The sequence below is a fragment of the Oryctolagus cuniculus genome, chromosome 9 (assembly GCF_051225735.1).
Source record: "Oryctolagus cuniculus isolate XC-2025 breed Fujian yellow rabbit chromosome 9, ASM5122573v1, whole genome shotgun sequence".
Lineage (NCBI taxonomy): Eukaryota > Metazoa > Chordata > Mammalia > Lagomorpha > Leporidae > Oryctolagus > Oryctolagus cuniculus.
The window spans coordinates 46,507,203-46,531,364 of record NC_142875.1 but is presented as its reverse complement, the minus strand read 5'-3'; the positions used below and the strand labels follow the sequence as shown (position 1 = coordinate 46,531,364).

Sequence of the window (24,162 nt, the reverse complement as noted above, 5' to 3'; positions counted from 1 at the left end):
CACAACCCTTATGGATAACTACATAAACGTTCTCAAAAATATAAAAATGGATCTTCCATATGATCCATCCACCCCACTAACCAGCCTATACCCAAAGAAAACTAAATCAGCACATCAGAAGGTTATATGCATTCCCGTGTTCATTACAACACTATTTGCAATAGTCAACGTATGAGATCAACCAAGATGTTCATTGAGGAATGAATGAATAAGAAAATGCACTATATATACAAGGACACTTCGAAAAATTCATGGGATAGATGCAGAGAGCAGGGTGGCATTGTGGCAAAATGGGTAAAGTCACAGCCTGCAATGCTGGCATCCCGTATAGGTTTTGGTTCGGGACCCATCTGTTCCAGATCCCTGCTAATATGCATGGGAAAGCAGCAGAAAATGGTCCAAGTATTTGGACCTCTGCACCCACATGGGAGACCTAGAAGAAGCTCCTGACACCTGGCTTCATCCTGGCTCAATCCTGGCCGATGCAACCATTTGGTGAGTGAACTGGTGGATGGAAGATAGCACGAGCTCTCTCTCTCTCTCTCTCTCTCTGTCTCCCCTACTCTGCCTTTCACATAAATAAACAAACCTTAAAAATTCATGAAAAGTGGAATAAAAAAGATTATTTTCGTACATTAATTTTTGAAATTTGTGCCTAATTTTCTTACAATATGTATTTCCCTCAATGTTTTTGAAGATCTCTCATATGATGCCTGGGTTCCAAATTTTTTGCACCCAGTAGATTTATCTTAATTCTGTATTTGATGAACTTTTTGAGATTTGCTTATACACATGAGATATCATTCAGCCAAAAAAAGAAAAAAAGAATGAAAACCTGTAATTTGTGTAAAATGAATAGAACTACAGGACATTATGTTAACTTGTAAGTCAGACACAGAAAGATAAAATCTGATGTTCTGTCTCACATATGAAAACAAAAAAAAAAAATTGTCAACCTGAAGCTAGTATAAGCAGTAATTAGAGAAGACTGGTATCAGTGGGATTAAAGAGGAGAGAGAGAGGTTGGGTCATGGGTACTAAAACACAGAAGGAATAAGTTCTAGTGCTCCACAGCACAGTGGAGTGATTACAGTTTGTAATAACACAGTATATGTTTAATGAAGAACAGTAAGAGAGGAGCTCCAAGTTTCCAAATATAAAGAAATGATAAGTAGATGGAAACACAAATGATATCATAAATGCTCTGAAATATCACATTGTGTACCATAAATATGTATAACAATTACATGTTAATCAAAAACAGTAATAACCCAGGACACTCATGCAATATATATGTCAAAGAAGAAATCACAGAAGAAACTAGAAAACACGTAGAAATTAATGCAAATGTAAATATTATGTACACAAACTCACAGGAAGGAATGGGGGCAGTGCTCAAAGGGAACTTTATAGCCTTAAATACATTTAAAAGGAATAAAGATTCTAAATAAACTAAACTATGACCTCAAAGTTAAGAAGAGGTAGTTAGCAGATATATGAGAATCCTGTTCCTAGCAGAGGAAACATTGGGCCAAATAGATCAAGGCAAACCCATGCCTGGGTGTTTGGGAGGCAGGGAGACAGCAATGGGCCAGAATGGAGCTATCATATGCTCACAGCAGATGAGATTCAAGGAAAGGGGCATAATCAGAGCGTTGTGAGAAGTGGAACAACATATCCAAACTGCCCTTGTTGTAAGAGGAGCATTAAGGTATGCTCATAATAGACTAAGGGGAATTGTAGGAGCCAACGCTATGGCGCAGCGGGTTAAAGTCCTGGCTTGAACCGCCAGCATCCCATATGGGCGCCGGTTCTAGTCCTGGCTGCTCCTCTTCCAATCCAGCTCTCTGCTATGGCCTGGGAAAGCAGAAGATGGCCCAAGTCCTTGAGCGCCTGCAGCCACAGGGGAGACCCGGAAGAAGCTCCTGACTCCTGGCTTTGGATCAGCACAGCTCCGGCCATTGTGGCCATCTGGGGAGTAAATCAGCAGATGAAAGACCTCTCTCTCTCTGTCTCCACCTCTCTCTGTAACTCTGTCTTTCAAATAAATAAAATAAATCTTTAAATAAAAAAGGAGTTGCAGCAGTGCTTAGGAGAAAGCATGTGGAAGAGTTATGTAGTGATCTATAAAAGAGATGACCAATATGACAATAGGAGCTATTGAGAGTGGTTGGATTGGATTAATTTTGCAGTCAGAAGTAAAAAGATGTTTCCACACATATGAAAAAGAGGAGATAAACCAATTCAAATTTTCTGGCCTAGGTAACAGATAGTGATTATATTAATTGAGAAGTTAAAAAGACTGGGTAAGTGGCCGGCACCATGGCGCAGTAGTTTAATCCTCCACCTATGGCACCATGGGTGTCAGTTCTAGTCCCAGGTGCCTCTCTTCCAGTCCAGCTCTCTGCTGTGGCCTGGGAAAGCAGTGGAAGATCGCTTAAGTCTTTGGGCCCCTGCACTCGCATGGGAGACACGGAAGAATCTCGTGGCTCCTAGCTTCGGATCTGTGCAGCTCCGGCTGTTGTGGCCAGTTGGGGAGTGAACCAATGGAGAGAGGGCCTTTCTTTCTGTCTCTCCCTCTCACTGTCTGTAAATCTACCTCTCAAATAAATGAACAAAATCTTTAAAAAAGTGGGGGAGGGTGGTGCCGTGGCTCACTTGGTTAATCCTCCACCTGTGGTGCCAGCATCCCATATGGGCACAGGGTTATAGTCCCAGTTGCTCCTCTTCCAGTCCAGCTCTCTGCTGTGGCCTGGGAGGGCAGTGGAGGATGCCCCAAATGCTTGGGCCCTGCACCCACATGGGAGACCAGGAGAAGCACCTGGCTCCTGGCTTCGGATTGGCATAGCTCCGGCCATAGCAACCATTTGGGGGGTGAACCAATGGAAGGAAGACCTTTCTCTGTCTCTCTCTCTCTCTCTCACTGTCTCTATCTGTCGAAGGAAGGAAGGAAGAAGGGAAGGAGGGAGGGAGGGAGGGAAAGAAAGACTGTGTAAAAGAGTAGTGTGTGTGTGTGGGGAGAGAGAGAGAGAGACTGCAGATGCAGAGAGGAGATAACAAACAAATCATGTTAACATGATTGTTTACCCCTCTTTAAAATTTCAAAGTACAGGTGTCAAATAGGAATTAGGTTTAAAATTCTTAAGTTTAGGGAAGGGATACAGACTGGAACATAAATTTGGGCGTGCATATAGAAGGTATTTGAAGTTGTGATATTAGATGAGCTTCCCAAAAGAGTGAGTACAGTGGGGCCGGCACTGTAGCGGGTAAAGCCACCACCTGCAGTGTTGGCATCCCATATGGATACCAGTTCGAGACGTGGCTCCTCCATTTCTGATCCAGCTCTCTGCTATGCCCTCGGAAAGCAGTGGAAGATGGCCCAAGTGCTTGGGCCCCTGCACCCGCATGAGAGACCTGGAGAAAGCTCCTGGCTCCTGGCTTCGGATCAGCACAGCTCAGGCCATTGCAGCCATCTGGAGAGTGAACCAGCGGATGAAAACCTCTGTCTGTGTCTCTCTCTGCCTCTCCTTCTCTCTCTGTGTAACTCTGACTTTGAAGTAAAATAAATAAATCTTAAAAAAAAAAAAAAAAGGGAGTGAGTACAGAGAAGAAAAGGAGCCTAGGAATTTAGGAATTGAAATTTGAAACTTATAAAACAGTCAAGTAAGTCTTTTTTTTTTTTTTAATTTGACAGGTAGTTATAGACAGTGAGATAGAGAGAGACAGAGAGAAAGTCCTTCCTTCCGTTGGTTCAGTCCTCAAATGGCCACCACGACTGGCGCTGCGCCAATCCGAAGCCAGGAACCAGGTACTTCTCCTGGTCTCCCATGCGGGTGCAGGGCCCAAGCACTTGGGCCATCCTCCACTGCCTTCCCAGGCCACAGCAGAGAGCTGGACTGGAAGAGGAGCAACCAGGACTAGAACCAAGTGCCCATAAGGGATGCCGTTGCCGTAGGCGGAGGATTAGCCAAGTGAGCCAGGACTCTGGCCCAGTCAAGTAAGTTAATCAAAGATCCCAAGCACAAAGCCTGAAAAGAAATGGCTGTTGAAGTAAAGGGAAACCAAAGGAATGTGGTTTCTATGATGCCAGCAAAAAATATGTTTTCAGAAGGAGGGATCATTCAATTATGTGTTGATATTTAGAAGTTTGATTTTACACTAGCACAGCTAAATTCTTAATTAAATTGACACTGAAGTATGCCTGTGTGTATGAAATTTAATGTGAAATATATTTTATGGTACCTTAAGTTATTTCATGATTTTTTCTTGATAAATCAAAGTACTTCACATATAAAACATTTCATCCAGTAATTGGTGATACAAACAATTAAAAGAAAAAAGACAATGTCCTAATAAAATTAAATATAGAAAATAGTGTGATTTTAGTTAGAATCACATAATTTTACAGGGCAGAAAACTTTAACTGCGCTAAAGTTACATGCTAAAAATTGTTTATTGTTCAGGATTATGTCAATGATGCCAAATGTAATGATGACTGGGAAATGAAAAAAACACTCTTCTTAAAAAAGGAGAAGGCACACAGATATAAAATACTGTGCTTGAATTTAAATAGAAACATAATGTTTGTTGAAGACTCACTGTAGTAAAACACATTTGCAAATATTTGGGCCATAAATATAGGGTGCTGAATGAGTCCAACAACAGCTGTGATGTATAGATTCTAAAAAGAACAGGTGTGATGTATAGATGCTAAAAAGAACACAACTATAGGGGGTTAAAAAGAAAAAAAAGTAAGACTATGTAAGAATATGTAAGAAAAATTTTCTATTGTAAAGCTTCAAGAACAATGTGATATGATAAGATTTAAAAAAGGCGAGAACTAATTAAAATACAGTGCGAAGTTTAGGAATTTTATGAAATTTTAAAAATGTATACAGTGGGTCTTCAAAAATTTCATGGAAATGTATAGTACAAAAATGTATACATTTTAAAAATTTTGACACCAAAAAAGTTTTTAGTTCTTATTTTTCATGAACTTTTTGAAGTACCCTTATATGCGGAAATATAGAGAAGAAACATTGTCCTTATTTTCTGTTTAAAAACAGATTGTGGTAGCAGTAAAATAATACAGTTGTAATTGATGCATTGAAAGTGAATGAAATATCATAAAAATTATGCTTTTAATCTTCCATGCCCTATAAAGATGCTAGTACCACAAGATTAATTTTACTGTTTTTTTTTTTTTTTTCTAAACAGTGCAAAATCTAGTAGGTATCTACTGGAACACTGCTATTCGTGAAAAAGGAAAACAGTGTATAGAGAACATATTATGTGATCACTGTGCCTTTAAGAACACTGGTAGAATTTTAAAGGTCTCTCTCAAAAGAACCAATGAAGGAACTTCCTTTAGAAAGAGAAGATAAGCTCTATTTAAGACAAAGCAGAACAATGGAGCATTTTTAGATTCACAACACCATTCCTCCTTTTCATAGTTTGGTTTGCCTTCATACAAAGTAACACTCTGGCACCCACATTAGAATTGAGTTCGACAAGGCATCCCTTTCATTCCTCACTGCCAAAACTCCTCACTAATAATAATTAACCATTCCTGGCTTCTATTCAACAGTTTAATAAATACTGGGATGGCTCTGGGACTCAGCTGCATTTCTAGCTTTAGCTACAGAATGATGAGATTCTGAATGAGATTTGCTGAATAGTAGCAGTGCAGCAAAATGACTACTCAGTTGTCCATTCATGAATGGCCACTCTTTATATATATTTTATGTTGGAGTATGCATAGAAATGCCTACTCAATAGGTCAGCTTTATATAGTTGACTTCTATAACTGACTCAGAAAATTGTTAGTATATAGCATTGTATTTGATAGTCACTCTAAAATATTTATTTAAAGGTTTCATGCAATTATACTCTTGTAAGTCATGTAAATACACTTTATTTCCAGGTAAATGATGATTCTTAACAGTCAATGTCTATACAATAAAGCAATGTGAATATTTAAAGGTATTCACTAGGAGTATATTCTTTACTTGATGAGTAAATTTTTCAGCTTAGTTTTTGATGTTATTACTCATAAAATTTTGTAGGGACTATAACTGAATGCATTGGTAAGAGAAGATCCTATTTTTACTGTATGAACTATGGTGTGGACAGGGGAAAACGAATTCCTTTTCCAAACTTCTGATTTCCTCTCCGAGAGGAGGGCATTTCTACTCTGCTCTCTACAGGACAGGAAAAATATAAGAGAAATTGCAACTAGTTTAGTTTTTCTCACACTTTTGTCTTCAAGTCAGATTACAATGACTTACGTGATGGATAAGGGGACTGTTCAGGCAAGTTCGTGTGTGTGTGTTTGTGTGTGTGTGTTATTTTTCAAAGTGGACTCTTCTGGGGACTTGTTATCTATTCTGGGGACAGGCTCTGTACCTGTGAAAGAAATAAACCAGTGGTGTTATAGTTGTCTCAGACGGAAGCAGAGGTATGGTTTATCCAGGAATAAAGGGTGGGAATGATACATCCAGCTCATGGTTCGAGCAAATATTTCTACCTCAATACCTCAGACTTCTAGGGATCATTTTGCAACTCTTCTTAATACTCACAGGGAAGAGTCAGGCCTACTTATCCAGCCTAAAATTCTAGTTGAGTCAACATTGGTGCAATGGCTGTCTTACACACATGACTTATGTTTGAGTAAGACTTATATCCTTGAAAGTATTTTAAGCCCATTTCCTTACTGGAAATAAATAGAAATGAACTTTTGATTCAGGATTCAAGGCCATAATCCCAGAGATGTCTTTTGCCTCAGTCAACAAAGAAATAAGTGAGAGTTGCTTTAATTAAATTGACTAAAGAGGCAAAAAATCAAGAAGATATCCTCAAGCTTGATTAATGTTACCTGCCCAGTCCCTGATGTGAGATTTCACATTGATGAATCTTACGTGAATCCTGACTCAGCCATGAACTATCTCCAAGAATTTTCCTAGAAAATGATTTTGTAAATCATTAGATTTAACTCTTACCTTGGGACTCTATTTTTAGAACATAGGTATTAAATCCCAATAAGTGTTCCTTGATTTATAAATAAAAGTTGTTTTTATCAACATATACTTATCCAACAGTTGGAGTACAAATAATCACTTTGGATACTGACCAAGAATGAACACACTACAATCAGGAATTCAGAACATTTATTGCAAGAGCTGATAATTGTAAATAACGTAGAACTGGCAAAGCAGTAACAAGGATAATTGTTTAGATATTTATTCTGTCAAAGTCATCAAACACCCCTCACAAACCGACAAAAATTTACTTCAATAAGCAATGCACCCCTACCCATAATTTTCCATTATACTGTGGAAAAAATGTGAACTGCTATTTACAAAGTAATTTTATTTTTGGTAAGAACAAATTAACTATCAGATTAGCAAACATTTTTTTAAAATTTTTTGTTTTATTATTTTTTTTACTTTTAAACTGATGGTGAACCGTGGCATTAAGATAACTTTCACTTCTTTCAATAAAGACATTTTGTTGCATGCTATTTATTTGTTTAAATCATCTGTCATGCCTTAACAAAAACCTCCTAAGAATGTTCGAATTTGGGTTTGTTTGCACGTGCAACTGAGATCTTATTAACATTAGTTGTCACTCTGTTGATTTGACCTAAGTGACAATATGCTGGTACCGGCCAGGCATTGACCAACTATGATAACAAACAGTTAAACAGCAGTAATTAGAGATTTATCCCTTTATTTCCCCCAACTACCCTACCTGGAGAATGTTCTGTTACATCATGAAGGCACAACACATTAAATATTTTGTGGCTATGGTCTAATAACACTTGTGTTACAACATTATTGTATATGAGGATCAACACAAACTCTGCCATTTCAACAAAGTTGTAGACACACATTTGTCCAATTGAAACTATTTTTGAACAGCAATTTTTTTAATATATACTAATTTTGATACATTAATTTGCATGAATGAAAGGTATAAGATATCATATCACTTTTAATGGATAATATTTCCCATTATTCTCTTACTTAATAATACTAATTAAGTGAGTTTGTTTTTGCCTACTTTAAAAATAAAGATATCAGAAAAACAGGTTCTGAATTTGTAAGCTTTTGTGCAAGTCCTCCATTTTTGTGTAGTTTTCATTTTTTCTTTCAGCTTTATTTTTTATAAAACTCCTACATCAGAAGCTATTGTACAAGAAGCTAGATTTCAGAAACCTTTTTTAAAATGTAAGTGTTTGAGTTCTTTTGAACAATGTGTGTCAAGACAGACTACTAACTCAGAAACACCTCACTAAAAGAAACAAAAATAACAACAAAAGATAAATCAAAGAAAAGGAAAGAATCAACCATAAACACAGAATTATGCTACAACATTTTTAGGTGAACGCTATAATTACACAAAAGTTGTTAATAATAACTTGCTTCTATTTACAAATACTTTAACACTGATTGACTTACAAGTGTCCACTAACGTTGTTAACAGCACAATAGGTTTAATGCTTATCTTTTAAGTTTTGTTTGAAGTATAATGTCAGGTATAGTGGTCCCAGCATAAATCAATGACAGAAAGAGCACAATTTCTAACTGGATATGTTTGTCAGTCACTCTAATCCATGGAACTTTCTTACTCTCCAAATGCATATTCTATTGTTCATAGCAGCAGTCCAGGGTCAAAATAAAATGCAACAATAACAACAAAAAAATTTGCACAATGGAGAGATCTCTGGAGACTTTGATCAATTCTAGCAAACAAGATCACATGGCTAGTAGAACTATCTTCTCTCTTATGCTGCAAAACATTGTATCCTCCATGGTGCTAACACAAAGTTATGGATATCCCTGCTATAAGGGGCATAGTTGTAGAGATCTATTTAATACATAAAGCTCTGACACACACGGTATTAGCATGTCTATTTAGATTAAAGTTATTAGGTCCCATATAGCCTTCTCTTAGAGTTGGTGCTCCTTGGGACTCTCAATGGCACCTCCTGCTTGCTTATAAGACTTCAGATTTGCCAGAGGAATGTCTGTCATGTGGCCGCCATTGTTGAAATGGCCTTCATTGGGACCATACTGCTTACGGTCATTGAACTGATTCCTGTTGCTGTCTTCTTTCCAGGCTCTAGTCAGGGTGTGCCCGTTCACAAGCTTGTCCTTCTTGACCCATTCTTTCTGGGGCGCAAAGGTTGAGAGTGGAGATTTCGGGTGTTGATATGGACCCAAGCCTGGAGGCATCCAGCAATTATCAGAGTGACCCAAAACCAAGCACTCTTGAGTGCACATCTCTGTAGCTTCAGCTAACCCTCGGGGACCTAGAGGCCCATCTGTAGAGGAAAAGAGAGAATAAGAACAGTGGTAAGGGTTTTCATTTAAAAATATCAACTTAGAGGAAAAAGTTCATCTTTACATGAAAAGTATATTATTTAAACATACTGTGTTCCATTTTTTAAAAAGACGAGTGCAAATGTGATTAAATTCTTCATTATGGAGGTAATATTTACTTTTTATCTTTCTCCAGCCTTTGTTTAGATACAGAAATGGTACATACATTGATTGATTGATTGATTGATTGATTGATAGAAAATGGTTAGACAGACAAAAGCTGGATTTCGGTAAACAGAGTCATGATGTATAATCATTGATCAACCCTTCCATGGTATATGAATTATCATTGATTTATAGTCTTGTAATTATCAGGAAAAAGGATCATATTTATGAGAACTTTGAAAAGTAGAAAATTTTTTGTGAAATGTTTAAGAACATGTTAATGATATAACACAAATTTGGAAAGCAAACATACTACTTGAAAGACAGCATCATTAAAAATTAGTACTCTAAATGACTACATAAGATATTTACCATTTGAACATTTATTTTTATCTATGAAATCACAAAAAATATTTATTATAATTTTTGAAATTAAATATTATAATACAAATATACAGTAATTAAAACAGCATGGAGGTCCCAGAAATCAGTACACATATATACCACCAGCTGATTTTTTTTACAAAAGTGCCCAAGAAATATACTGAAGAAAGGATAATCTTTGCAACAAATGGTATGGCAAACTATATATACATATGAAGAAGAATGAAATTAGATGCCTACTTTTCACCATATGAAAAAATCAACTCTAGATGAATCAAAGACCTAAATGTGAGACCTGAAATTATAAAACTACTGGAAGAAAAATAAGGGAAACACTTCAAGTCATTGATGTAGGGAATTCTTTTTTTGGATAAGACCCCAAAGGCAGTGGCAACAAAAGCCAAACTAGACAAATGAGGCTTCGTTAAACTCAAAAGCTTCTGCACCTAAATGGAAATCATCAATAGTGCAGAGACATACAACACGACAGAGAAAAGTATTTGCAAGCTACTTATCCAACAAAGAATTAGCACCCAAAGTATGTCAGGAGGATCTAAAAAAAAAAAAAAAAAATCAGCCACAATAAAAATCAACCAGGTAAATAATGGACAAAGATCCTCAACAGATGATTTTCAAAAGAAGAACTACAAATGATCAACAAATATATGTAAAATGCTAAATATCACAAGCTATCATGGAAATGAAAATCAAAACCACAATGAGATATCACTTTACCTCTGTTATAATGTTGATTATCAAGAAGACAAAATAACAAATGCTGGTAACTATATGGAGAAAAGGAAATTCTTACACACTATTGGTAGGAATGCAAATTAGTACAGTCACTCTAAAAAGCCATATAGAGATTCCTAAAAAATATAAAAACAGAACTGCCATAAGATCCAGCAATTCTACTACTGGAAACAAAATCATTGTATCAAAGAGATATCTGCCAAACCATGTTTATTGCAGCACTGTCCACATAGGTAAGGTATGAAATCAACCCAGGTGTTCATCTCAGATGAATGGATAAAGAAATTATGGAATAAATAAACAACAAAATACTATTCATCCATGAAAAAGAATGAAATCCTGTTATTTGCAGTGAAATACATGAAACTGGAGGGCTACCTGGTAAGTGAAATAAGCCAGACATGGAAAAATAAATATCACACTCATATGTGGGAGCTAAAAATAATTCAAAAAATAGAACTCAAAATACAATATTGATTCCTAGAGAACTAGGAGAGATAGAGGATTAGAAACTTAGGGAAAATGAAAGATCTCTGTTAGTGAGATCCCAGCGAAAAGAACAGGCAATCAAAGAAGGAGATACCTTTCTCTGAAGGGAGGAGAGAACTTCCACTTTGACTATGACCTTGTCTAAATAAGATCATTTTGGGCGAAATCAAAAGGCTTCCATAGCCATGGCAGCTCATAACAAGAGCCTCGGGTGATTACTGACGTCATAAAGAAGAGTGTCAATGGTTAAATCAACAACAGGAGTCACTGAGCACCTGCTCCCCACATAGGACCTCTGCCCTTAATGTGTTGTACTATGTGATTTAATGGTATAACTAGTACTCAAACAGTACTTCACACTTTGAGTTTTGGTGTAGGTACAAACTGTTGAAATCTCTACTTAGTATATACTAAATTGATCTTCTATATATAAAGATAATTGAAAATGAATCTTAATGTGAATGGGATGGGAGAGGGAGTGGGAGATGGGATGGTTGCAGGTGCAAGGGAGGTTATGGGGGAAAAACCGCTATAATCTAAAAGTTGTCCTTTGGAAATTTATATTTATTAAATAAAAGTTAAAAAAGAAAGTTAGGGAAAGCTGTTTGTGGTTAATTAATTGTAACAAAGCTATCATAAGAATATGAGATATTAATTATAGGGGAAGCTGGCTATAGTTCATTTATTGTGACAAATGTATTGTAACTAATATAAGATGTTATTAACAGGAAAAGTTGGGAGTGGGGTAAATGGGAACTTTCTGTACTATTTCACAAATTTTGTTCTGTAAAATTTAAATGTATTCTGATATAAATGGTTTATTGGAAAAATTAAGTATTCATTTGAAAGAATATTTTAATCAAAGCACACCTGGTCAGTTGCTTGCATTTTTTTTTTTCATTTTTAATTTATTTGAAAGGCAGAGTTACAGAGACAGAGAGACAGGAGAGATTTTCCATCAGCTAGTTCATTCCCCAATGGCCACAGTGGCTGTCGCTGGGCCAGGCTGAATCCAGCAGCCTGGAACTTCTTCCATGTCCCCTGTGTGGGTGCAGGGGCCCAAGTATTTGAGCCATCTCCCGCGGCCTTCCCAAGCAGACTAACAAGGAGTGGAATCAGAATTGGAGCAGTTGAGACTCTAACTGGTGCCCATAATGGGATGCTGGTGCTGCAGGCGGTGGCAGCTTTACCTGCTATGTATGCCACAGTGTCAGCACAACATGTATTCTGATATAAGTACATAAAGAAGCCAATTGCATCCCGACAGTGCATGGTTCCTATGAGTGTAACTACTTTCTAGATTTTTAAGTTATACAGCTGAAGCCAAGTTGCAAACTGAATGACATGGAGATGCCACTACATGGAAAAAATTATCATAATATTTCTATTTAGTTTTTTTTTTCACCAGCATGAAATATAGAACACACGTGTTCACAAGCATTTCAAAAGTAAACTCTTCTGATTGTGAAAAGAGCAGATTGGCCATTTATTGAAATACAACACCAAATGATTAAGGAATAGAATGCAGTTTTCTGGGGTTGTGGTTGTTTTATCCCCTTTAAGTAAACAGTCATGATAAGTAATAGCCCAAAAATTAGGAATTAATTTTATCAATGAGGTTAAGTAGATAGACAAGACAACCTGAGGCATAAACCATTTTCAAAAGCAGAGTCATCAGAGAAAAAAAATAATAGAAAAAACATACCTACAAGTTTTCTTAGAAACTATTAAATGAACTAAATAATTGAAATGTCATTATCTTGAAAAACTGAAACTAGCACAACTAGTATTATTAAATGATCCATAATTGCAATATCTTTATGTTAACATCAATGTGCTTTAACTTTCTAATTATTTTGTGCATATAAAAACATCTGCTGGGGTCGGTGCTGTGGCATAGTGGGTAAAGCCGCTGCCTGCAGTGCCAGTATCCCATATAGGGCCGCTGCTCCACTTCTAATCCAGGTCTCTGCTATGGCCTGGGAAAGCAGTAGAAGATGGCCCATGTCCTTGGGCCCCTGCACCCGAGTGGGAGACCCTGAAGAAGCTCCTGGATCCTGGCTTCAGATCAGTATAGCTCTATCTGTTGTGGCCACCTAGGGAGTGAACCAGCGGAAACCAGCGGATGGTGGACTTTCTCTCTCTCTCTCTCTCTCTCTCTCTCTCTCTCTCTGCCTATGCCTCTCTGTATCTCTGCCTTACAAATAAATAAAATAAATCTTAAAAAAAAAAAATCTGCTGAGGCAGGCAAAAAGCCACAGACAATATAAGAATAGATACCGTATGTGGAAAAAATAAAAATGGCTAAAAGGCAAACTCAAAATTTAGTCACTTTTTTAATATAAACATCTGCTCAAGAATAGCCTTAAAATGTCTTCCCATAGGACCTTGATTCACATCTCTTCAGAAGCAGTTTTATTTTGTTTAAACATACATCCATTACTTTAAACTATTTCGCGCACAAATTTCCAATGGACACATACTTCCTTAGATATTTAATTTAAACTTCTCTATGAGCCTTTCCTTGCCCCTATAATCTGGCCACACTTCAAAAGTCCCAAGTAATTTTTCATTTTTAGGTTCCCTTTGGAGTACACAGTGATTGCATCCATAAAGATAACACATTCTGCTCAAACCAATCCATGTTTTTTGCATTAGGATTACAGACTTTGAAGATGTTTTTGACCTGGCCTATTTTCATTTAATCACTGATTCCTTCAAGGGTCAGCTTGTTTGCTACATTCTCCAAGCAAACTTTCTTAACTATAGCAGTTTAGGTTTTGTCTACATCTTGATGATATCTGTAAATTTTCCTTTAATTTTTTTGAGATTTATTTATGTATTTACTTACTTACTTACTTACTTTTATCTGGATGGTTTATTCTTTTTTAATTTTTTTAACTTTTATTTAACAAATATAAATTTCCAAAGTACAGCTTTTGAATTACAGCGGCTTTTTCCCCCCCAAAACTTCCCTCCCACCCGCAACCCTCCCATCTCCCGCTCCCACTCCCATTCCATTTACATCAAGATTCATTTTCTTTCCTTTTTCTTTTTCTTTCTTTTTTCTTTCTTTCTTTCTTTTTTTTTTTTTTTTTTTTTTTTTTGACAGGCAGAGTGGATAGTGAGAGAGAGAGACAGAGAGAAAGGTCTTCCTTTTGCCGTTGGTTCACCTTCCAATGGCCGCCATGGCTGGCGCACTGCGGCCGGCACACCACGCTGATCTGAAGGCAGGAGCCAGGTGCTTCTCCTGGTCTCCCATGGGGTGCAGGGCCCAAGTACTTGGGCCATCCTCCACTGCACTCCCTGGCCACAGCAGAGAGCTGGCCTGGAAGAGGGGCAACCAGGAAAGAATCCAGTGCCCCAACCAGGACTAGAACCCGGTGTGCCGGCGCTGCTAGGTGGAGGATTAGCCTATTGAGCCGTGGCACCAGCCAAGATTCATTTTCAATTCTCTTTATATACAAAAGATCAATTTAGTATATATTATATAAAGAATTCAACAGTTTGCACCCACACCGAAACACAAAGTGTGAAGTACTGTTTGAATACTAGTTATACCATTAAATCACATAGTACAACCCACATTAAGGGCAGAGATCCTACATGAGGAGTAAGTACACAGTAACTCCTGTTGTTGACTTGACAAATTGACACTCTTGTTTATGGTGTCAGTAATCACCCTAGGCTCTTGTCATGAGTTGCTAAGGCTATGGAAGCCTTTTGATTTCGCTCAAAATGATCTTATTTAGACAAGGTCATAGTCAAAGTGGAAGTTTTCTCCTCCCTTCAGAGAAAGGTATCTCCTTCTTTGATTGCCTGTTCTTTCCACTGGGATCTCACTCGCAGAGTGATCATTTAGGTGGTTTTTTTTTTTGTTTTGTTTTGTTTTTTGCCAGAGTGTCTTGGCTTTCCATGCTTAAAATACTCTCATGGTCTCTTCAGCCAGATCTGAATGCCTTAAGGGCTGATTCTGAGGCCAGAGTGCTGTTTAGGACATCTGCCATTCTATGAGTCTGCTGTGTATCCCACTTCCCATGTTGGATCGTTCTCTCCTTTTTAATTCTATCAGTTTTAGCAGACACTAGTCTTGTTTATGTGATCCCTTTGACTCTTAATCCTATCATTATGATCAATTGTGAACTGAAACTGATCACTTTGACTAGTGAGATGGCATTGGTACATCCCTGTTAAATATGAGTGGGAATAAGAGAGGGAGAAGATGTACAATTTGGGACATGCTCATTCTGACTTGCCCCAAATGATAGAGTTAGAAACGTGCCAGGAGATTTATTTATATATTTGAAGAAGTTACAGAGAGAGAGGGAAAGACTAAGAATGGTCTTCCACCTGCTGGTTCAGTCCCCAGATGGTCACAATAGCCTGGGCCTGGGCCGGATGGAAGCCAAGAGTCAGGAGCTTCATTCACATCTCCATGTGGTAGTAGGGGCCCAAACACTTGGGTCATCTGCTGCTGCTTTTCCCAGGCCATTAGCAAGGAGCTGGATTGGGAGCAGAACAGCTGCAACATGAATGGGTGCCCATATGGGATGCCAGTGTTTCGCAGCGACTTTACCCATTGCACCAGAATGCTAGCCCCATAAATCTTCCTTTATACTGATGAATGACAAATTTATTAATTGAGTTTCCTTAACTCTTACCTTAACACCATATTTTCTTAACCCATATTTCATATGGGTTTATGCATGTACTTGTTTTTATTTTTGTTTCCTCACAGGTCAAAAATTCACTGATGGCAAGGACAATGGCTTATCAGTCATCTGATTCCCTCATACTGCTAAGCAATAGTGATGATCTATGAACAATGTTAATTGTTAATTAAAATTTTATGAGGTTGAAGATGTTCTGAGTATTATTAAAGATACCTCTGCTTAAGGCAGACCATAAGTAATTATAATAGAATATGCTGATTTTAGAAATCTCACACCAAAACTTCCTCAACAGCAAATTCCTTTGCTTAGTGATATTTTGTGACAGTTAATATGTAAATTATTTAACTTCTCTGTTAAATACATTCACTCCTTTCAGACATCAATGGAGATAAAGTAGCTAATCACCAACTTGATGTATAACATATCCTGGACCAGATAAGCCAACCAGCATATTTAATAAGATTTTCTTTCTTGTTAATATCACCAAAAGAAAAAAATAAAATATCAGCTACCTCATAAAGTCATTAAAATCAGATTTTTATTGAGCTCATCAAAAAAGGGAATATATAAGGTTCTATTTAAATTAACCTTATTCAACACACACGGTCATTTTATTTAATTGATACATGTTAATCATTGATTAACATGATTGATTGAGATGATTGATTGAGAATGATGTATTTGAGTCACAAATTTTAACACAGATAATATTGTCTTCTTTTTTCTGTTAGAATTGATAACAAATTTATTTCACAAAATTTACTGAGCAGATGCTATATGCTGACACCATGACAGACACCAGCATTGTAGCAGTGAACAAAACAGATGTTAACAGTACCCTCATGGCACTTCATTCTACTCTGGAAAGAGTAGAGAAGAGAAAACGTATCCCTGTGAACAGAGGGCAGCTAAATGATTTTTGGGAGACTCTTCTCTTTATACAAGGTAACAGGCTTTAGTCCGAAGTATATCATTTCTTCATTTCCTTAAAAGTTCTTCTTAAAGATAACAGATGGATGAGATCGCTGATAGGTAAAAGCTTTGTGTATTGTGCAAAATTTAACTTGCAACACCTGAAGTTTCTTTTCATTAAATAATATGAATTGCTTCTTGGGACTTGCAGTTCTCTTGATTCATTTGTGAAAAGAAATTTGAAGTATTTTGATAAAATCATCAGACAAACTCAAAGAAGTTTTGTAGCTTCTTAGGTAAGTCTTGTAGGTAGCCAATCATGTAGAATTTAAAGATCCCTCCACAGGCTAAACAGACACACAGGCACTCTATTAGATGAAAGGCAGATTTTTTTATTATTATTAATTTTGCTGGGTGGAGGGCGCTGCTTAGACCTCCATGTGAGTGAAGTCTACTGGGCAGAGGCATAGAAGGTTTTCCACCTGGGAACAGGGAAACAACAGGCTGGAGCAGGAAGTTTATTTATGAGAAGCTGGGCAGGGTTATCTAGGTTTCTATGGCTTTCCATGTATTGAATTTAATTTCTCAGCCACAAGGACATTGCAGCAATCCCAAATTACTTAGTACCAAGTCCCCTGGGCAATTAATGTGGATGCCCAATAGCATAGCCCAAAGTGTGAGAGCTCTAGAAAGTTAGCGGGGGTATATGGATTTAACAACTCAAGAAAGAAAATGGACCAGTCCCTAGCCAATGCCACAAAACTGGGTCAAGACAACACTTAAAAAATATTATGCACATACATCAATTTGTGTATATAGTGTGCACTGTTGGAAAAATCTAATTTACATTGTGCTTTGTTAAGTTTTTATTTTAGAACATGACATTAAATAGGAAAATTTCACTTTATTTTCTTTGGAACTATATATAATTCCCAGCAATTGCTGTGATATAAAGAGAAAACATAAAAGAATCTGTCCAAGTTTTCTCCCATACAGTCAATGTCATGAATGCTTAAGAAGATATCACCCACATTTTAAGATTCAATGATGAATATTTATTGCAGAAATGCTTTCATTCTGCTGATTCCCTAAGACTGATGTCGCCCTATACAAGTTTACAATCCTATGCATGCAAACCACTGACTAGTTTATAATTCATTTCTCTTATTTTTTGAACCACTGACTGATTTTATTGTGTTTTTTAAAAGGAGAAAGTGTCTTAAATTGCTTTTTGAATTTTTACTGCTAGTTAAAATAAGTCTCAATGGACTACCAAAATTGAATATTGACATTTGCCAAAATATGACTAAAAATTATCTATGATTCTTCTTCAAATACTTGGCACTCAAAATATCAGGGAGTATTTCTGATTACTGAAAAAATTGTATTTACTGAGCTATATTTTATATTTGAAACATAATTTATTTTTAATATATGTAATTATCTTAACTGCTATATAATTGCATTTATTTATTTTTAGTACAAACTTTCAACAATTATAATTTAACATATATCATATGAATCAAAGTTCTGGGTTTTAATAAATGTCTTGAAATTTTGTGGGTACTTGTGCTGGTGTGAGTATTACAGTGGGTATGTGTGTGCATTTGTGAGTGTGTGTGCTGTCCTTGTTTCTCCTATTTTTTCCATTATTTTTTTAAAATCGTATTTAGGCTTCATAATACAATATCCAATCAGGATTCCAAACTACTTATAAATACTTTCTATTATGTAATCATTACAATAATTTGTTTCCCTTCTCTTAAAAACGAATAAAATCTTCCATCATGACCTTGTAACACTGAACCATTTATTAATTTTTAAAAAATACTTATTCATTTGAAATTCATAGTTACAGAGAGAGAGGGACACAGAGAGAGAGAGAGAGAGAGAGATCGAGATCGAGATCTTCCATTTACTGGTTCACTCCCTAGATGGCCTCAACAGCTGGGTCTGGGACAGACCAAAGCTAGGAGCCAGGAACTTCCTGCAGGTCTCCACATGGATAGCAAGGGCCTAAGCACTTGGGCCATCTCTCGCCGCTTTTCCCAGGCCATTAGTAGGGAGCTGGATCAGAAGTACAGCTGGGACAGGAACTAGAACCCAAATGGGATGACAGCATTGCAGGCACGACTTTACTCCTTAGGACACAACATTGTCCCCTAACGTTTTTTAGAAAATTCAAATTATATGTTTCCTTTCACAATCTTCACTCTGAGCTTAATTATCCTCATTAGTATTTCGATGTATAAAAACACAAGTGATGATGAAACTGAATAAGCCATCAGTCTTTGCACTTAAATTTTGAAATCAAAAACAAGAGCACATGACAATGAACTTACTGAAAATCATCTCAGTTAATATTTTTATCAGGTCTTAAGATCTTTCTCTTCCATATTCACTCAACTCCCCTACTCAGTAGAAACCTTACAAAATATTTTCCAAAGTTTCCAGAGGCATTAGTGATTGTCAGAAAGCTTCTGGAATTACTGTTAAAGGTGAGGCATAAAAGGTGAAACAGTCCAAGACAGTAACTCCACCTATACTTAAATGGCAGGATACTTTGATCTCATTTTATTATACCTGGAAGAACTGTTACTTCACTGATTAATTCACCGCTGCAATTAATAAGTAGCTGCTGCCCTGTTGACCAGCTGCTTTTCAACCTCATGATTTCAAACTCTTTAAAATTGATAATAATGAAAGAAAACATCAAGAGATTGTTACATTCCTGGTTAGATTTTCTACCATGCAAGGCGTTGACTTTATATGTGATATATTTTTCTTTCTTTTTTATTAACAAAAAGAAAAAGGATTTCATAGACACAATTCTAAGAATATAATACTTCCTTGCATCCCTTAGTCTCTACATCCTACATTCTCTTTCCTTTTAATTTTTATAAGATATTTTTAATTTAGTTTATAATCACAGGCTTAATAAATTTTTACTGTTAGGTAAAATAAGTCTAATCAGACTGCCAAAACTGCGTTGTAAAACGGAAAAGTCATTTTCATATCATTTTGGATAAAATTCATCACATTTCCCTCAATTTTCATTTTGCTCAATTTTTATTATAGGCACTTGTGTTTCAGTGCAATGCACATCTGATTGTCATGTTGCAATGCGTTATTATTTTGTGTGGTAAGACCATCCATCACTGTTTTTACACAAAACATTTGTTCCTAAGTTGTGATTTCCCTGTACATCTCCAAGACTTTAAATGAAAGTTGCATGCACTAATTTGGATTTGCTAAAGCAGTTTCCCTGACATGAGGTCACAGGGATGTTTTAAAGAAATTTTCACTTTACATAGACTTTTATCCTATAATTTTGCTTAGCACTTGCTGTTACTAACATACTGAGAAAAATATTAATTTTCATGCTTCCTCCTTGCCTTAATCAATCTTCCTATAATAATAAAATTCTAGGGAAACAACTACTTTTACCCACTCATTTTAAGTTAATTGTAGTGTCTTAGTCTCCTAAGTATTTTTGCTAGCTCATTTTTACTATTTCTTTCTTTTTGGTTTTCTTTTCAGAGACAAGTTGTAACAGTATGATAATGGTTTATCTTTTTAATAGATTGTCTTTAAAGCAAAACTAAAGATTTCTATAATTCTGGAAGGACTCGAAAGAAATACCAACTGTAAATTCACTAGATAGACCTCCAAATATTCACTACTCTGTCATCATTATGTGCACAGGAGGTTGTTGAACTATTGCTATGAAAACAAGCATTCAGTCTAGCAGTTGAAACAGCCCAAGGCATCCCACATCAGAGCACCTGGATTTGATTCCTGGCTGCAGCTTCAGAGTCCACCTTCCCACCAATGCAGATCCTTGGAGACAGCAGTGATGCCTCAAGGAACTGAGCTCCTGGACCCATGTGGAAGCCCTTTTAGAACAGGGCCAAATCTGACTGTTGTGGGCATTTGGAGAGTGAACCACTGGATTGGAGTCCTGTCTTTCTCCATTTTTTTAATTAAAAAATTAGCATGGGGATTAATTTGTTTCCATTGTAAATATGATGAATTTGAGACTTAGCATGATAAACGTGGGAAATTTTTCAACATTGTCCTCATTCCTTTTGGAGACTTCATTTCTACTTTATTTTATGCCTGATCAATACTTCTGAATCAATGACACATGGGAATAGGTATTTAGTTATTACTAAATATGCAAACAACCACCACCAGAGAGCGTTAATATTATTGCTGTTGTATCTCAGATTTTATATTAAGTATCAGAGCATAGTGATGTCACACTTTAAATCCAAAAGTAGATGTGGGAAATTTGAGCATAGAGTTGGCTCTCCATAGGTTCTGCCTCTGTGGATTCAAACAATCCAGAATCAAAAATAGCATGTACAGACTGACTTTTTTCTTATTATTCTCTAAACAATACATAATACCAACTATTAACAAATCACTTACTGTGTATTAAGTATTATAAGTAATCTAAGATTTAAAGTATGCAGGAGGATGTGCAGAGGAAATGTGCAAATACTATTCCTTTTTATGTAAGAGATTGAACATTTGCTGATTTGAGTATGGAGAGGGGCCTGAAACTGGACACCTGGGCACAACTGAACTTGGGAGAAAAATGTTTTCCATTCATTCCTTCATTCAACGATTCTTTCATTAAATTCATATTAGCCTAAGAATGGTTTTACAAAATATTTAACAGCTGAGACAGTCTTGAAATCTCAAGACCTTAATCATCACTGCTAGAAAAAACAGAGAAACAGATTTTGACCCCATTAAAACAATAGATTAGTATGAACTTTAGGATAATAATTTTGGGCGCCAGTGCTGTGGTGTAGTGGTTTAAGCTGCCACCTGTGACACTGGCATTCCATATGGGCACCAATTTGAATCCCAGCTGTCCACTTCCAGTCCAGCTCCCTGCTAATGCACCTGGGGAAGTAGAAGAAAATAGTTCAAGTGCTTGGGACCCTTTACCCACGTGGGAGACCTGGAAGAAGCTCCTGCCTCATACCTTCCATCTGGCCCAGCTCAGGATGTGGCAGCCATTCAGGGGGTGAACCAGCAGATGGAAGATTCTCTCTCTCTCTCTCTCTCTCTCTCTCTCTCCTTTCCTCCCTCTCTCTCTCTTTCCAACTCTGTATTTCAAATAAAATCAATAAACTTTTTTTAAAAAGATACTAGGTTTGAATCTCCTATCTCCCAAGTTCTCTCACTTATAAATTGGTAGAAAAAGACTAGATTTTTATGCCTGAGCTCTACACATTCTTTTATTCTTTAGACGTCATTGCTATATCCTGATAATAAAACTTTTCAATGTTAGTTTTACTTTATAATGAGAAATACAATACAGGACAAAGAATTTATAAACCTATTGTTCTGGTAGAGTATTCTGTTCTTGAGGTCACATGTAGGTTTAAGAAGGTAGAATATTTATACATATGTTTAAATTTAAGTAAAATATGACTTCAGCAGAGTTTTAGCTTACAGCTCAGAATGAAGCACAGCATTGTAAATGCATGTGCAGTCACCCTGAGAAACAAATAGACACAAAAACCCACACCAGCAGGATTTGACAAAACCTTCAGTTAACAAGTAAACAAGGATTAAATGTTTTACACGTTCCTCACACAGATATTTTTCCTCGGTCACAGATGAAAAGTCAACATTTGCAGATGGAGACATTCCAAATACAATAACACATGGCCACTCCAAGCAGCAGATTCTGTGCCAGAAAGAATATTGCTATTTGGACAGACGCTATAGCTCACAAAGAATGGACAGCACTTCTTTATGCATCTTCAGACTTCTGCATTGCATTAGTATCAACTGTCTTATTTTCATTTAATAAAGCTAATGATGAAAAGAAAATTATCTCATAATTTTGTGTATTCACCATCAGTAGTTTACATTGCTATCAACTGAATGACAATAGTCTAATGAGACAGATCTTCATTGACTATTTAAACTTTCAAATGGCTTGATGTGAAGTATTATATTTACATTATTGTAGATCGCATTTAATTTCTGTAGTTCTACATTTCTTTTAATGATATTTGCTGTCTTTAATTTTAAAACTCATTTATTTTTTAATATCTGCTGTGTTACTCTCCATTTATTGTTTCTTGAATTGTTTCTCTGAAAATTTTGGTAAATCTTATTTGATGTGAAGCATGTTTCAAAATCTAAGGTGCTAATCAGCGAAGTAATTCTGGAGATTAATTTCCAATTGAAACCCAGAGTGAAACAAGAAAACGCAATTTGTACTCCTTTAATATTTTTCCCCCTTAAAAAATTTTAGTTGTGTGTCTGAATCCAGGCCACTTACTGCACAAGGTTGTGAAGTGATTTCTCCTTATACAATATATGGTATTTCCCACATACATACTTAATCAGAAAGGGGTACTGGTGGATTTTCATTTCCATGACCAGTACTGATAATTTTCACTTAGGATGAGAGATTCTATTTCTCATGGTCTTCAGTAGCAATGGTTCCACATACATTTAAGCATTAACAAATTGGTGAAATACTTCACTAAGCTAATAAAGACTTAACTGCATAATACTTTATATTTTAAAAAGATATCTGAAAGATTATTTTTACAATGGAGTACCATCACATATGCTCCCATGTGAACTGTAGTTGTATGCTGGTATTTATACTTGGATTGTCTTACCATCATTTTAAACTGATACAAATCATCATATCTCAGTGCTTCTCAAATGTTAACATATATATAACTCAGGTACAGAAGACATTAAAGGGCAGATTCTGATCCAATTAATGTAGAGTGGGCCTCCACTTCTGCATTTCTTTTTTTCCTAAATATTTTTCTCTCATCTTTATTTCAAAGTAATACAGGGGCAAACATACAAGTTTGTATATGAATTTTTCTCACTATCTTAGATTGGATGACTTTGGGTCTTTTCTCAAAACCCATTAACATTCATTTTTACATTTAATCCTTATAATAATTCCATAGGGAAGATGGACATATACCATAATTCCTTATACTCATTTGTATACCAACCTATATCCTAGATTGTTGCCTTACTCTCTATTAAGTTGAAAAAAAGATAAATAAAATAAAATGGTGAATATATTTAAATCAAATAATATTGTAGGTTTAGTAATAGTACTATTCTTTCATCTCTTTTTAAAATATTTTAACATAAAGAGAACAATTCCATGTATTTAAAAGATACAAATCTAAGAACATAAGGATACTTCCTGCCCTCCCTCCTTCTTCCTTCTTTGTTTCCTTCCTTTTTTTCTTTTAATTTTTGTGATAACACATTTTCAATTTACTTTGTAATCACAGAATTAATACCTAACTAAACATGGTGTTCAACAAAGAAAAAGTAGTAGAAAGACCACCATTCCATAGGTTTATAACCAAGGGCTAGAAACAATAATCAAATCATATGTCAATTTCACTCTCATACATTTAAGTTTTTTATACTTTATATATTAGCTA

At 36.2% G+C, this 24,162-nt stretch overlaps 1 protein-coding gene across 7 annotated transcripts in view; it reads right to left on the bottom strand.

Annotated features, from left to right (window-relative positions):
• Positions 1-7,152: 7,152 nt before the first annotated feature.
• The window catches only part of PCDH9 (protocadherin 9), a 980,195-nt gene continuing 963,185 nt past the window's right edge, over positions 7,153-24,162 (bottom strand). For all 7 annotated transcript variants that reach the window (XM_002712982.6, XM_008260042.5, XM_051850628.3 and 4 more), the window contains one exon: positions 7,153-9,325. In XM_002712982.6, coding sequence (XP_002713028.1) covers positions 8,952-9,325 — 374 coding nt within the window. In that variant the 3' untranslated portion in view covers positions 7,153-8,951. The remainder of the gene's footprint in view (positions 9,326-24,162) is intronic.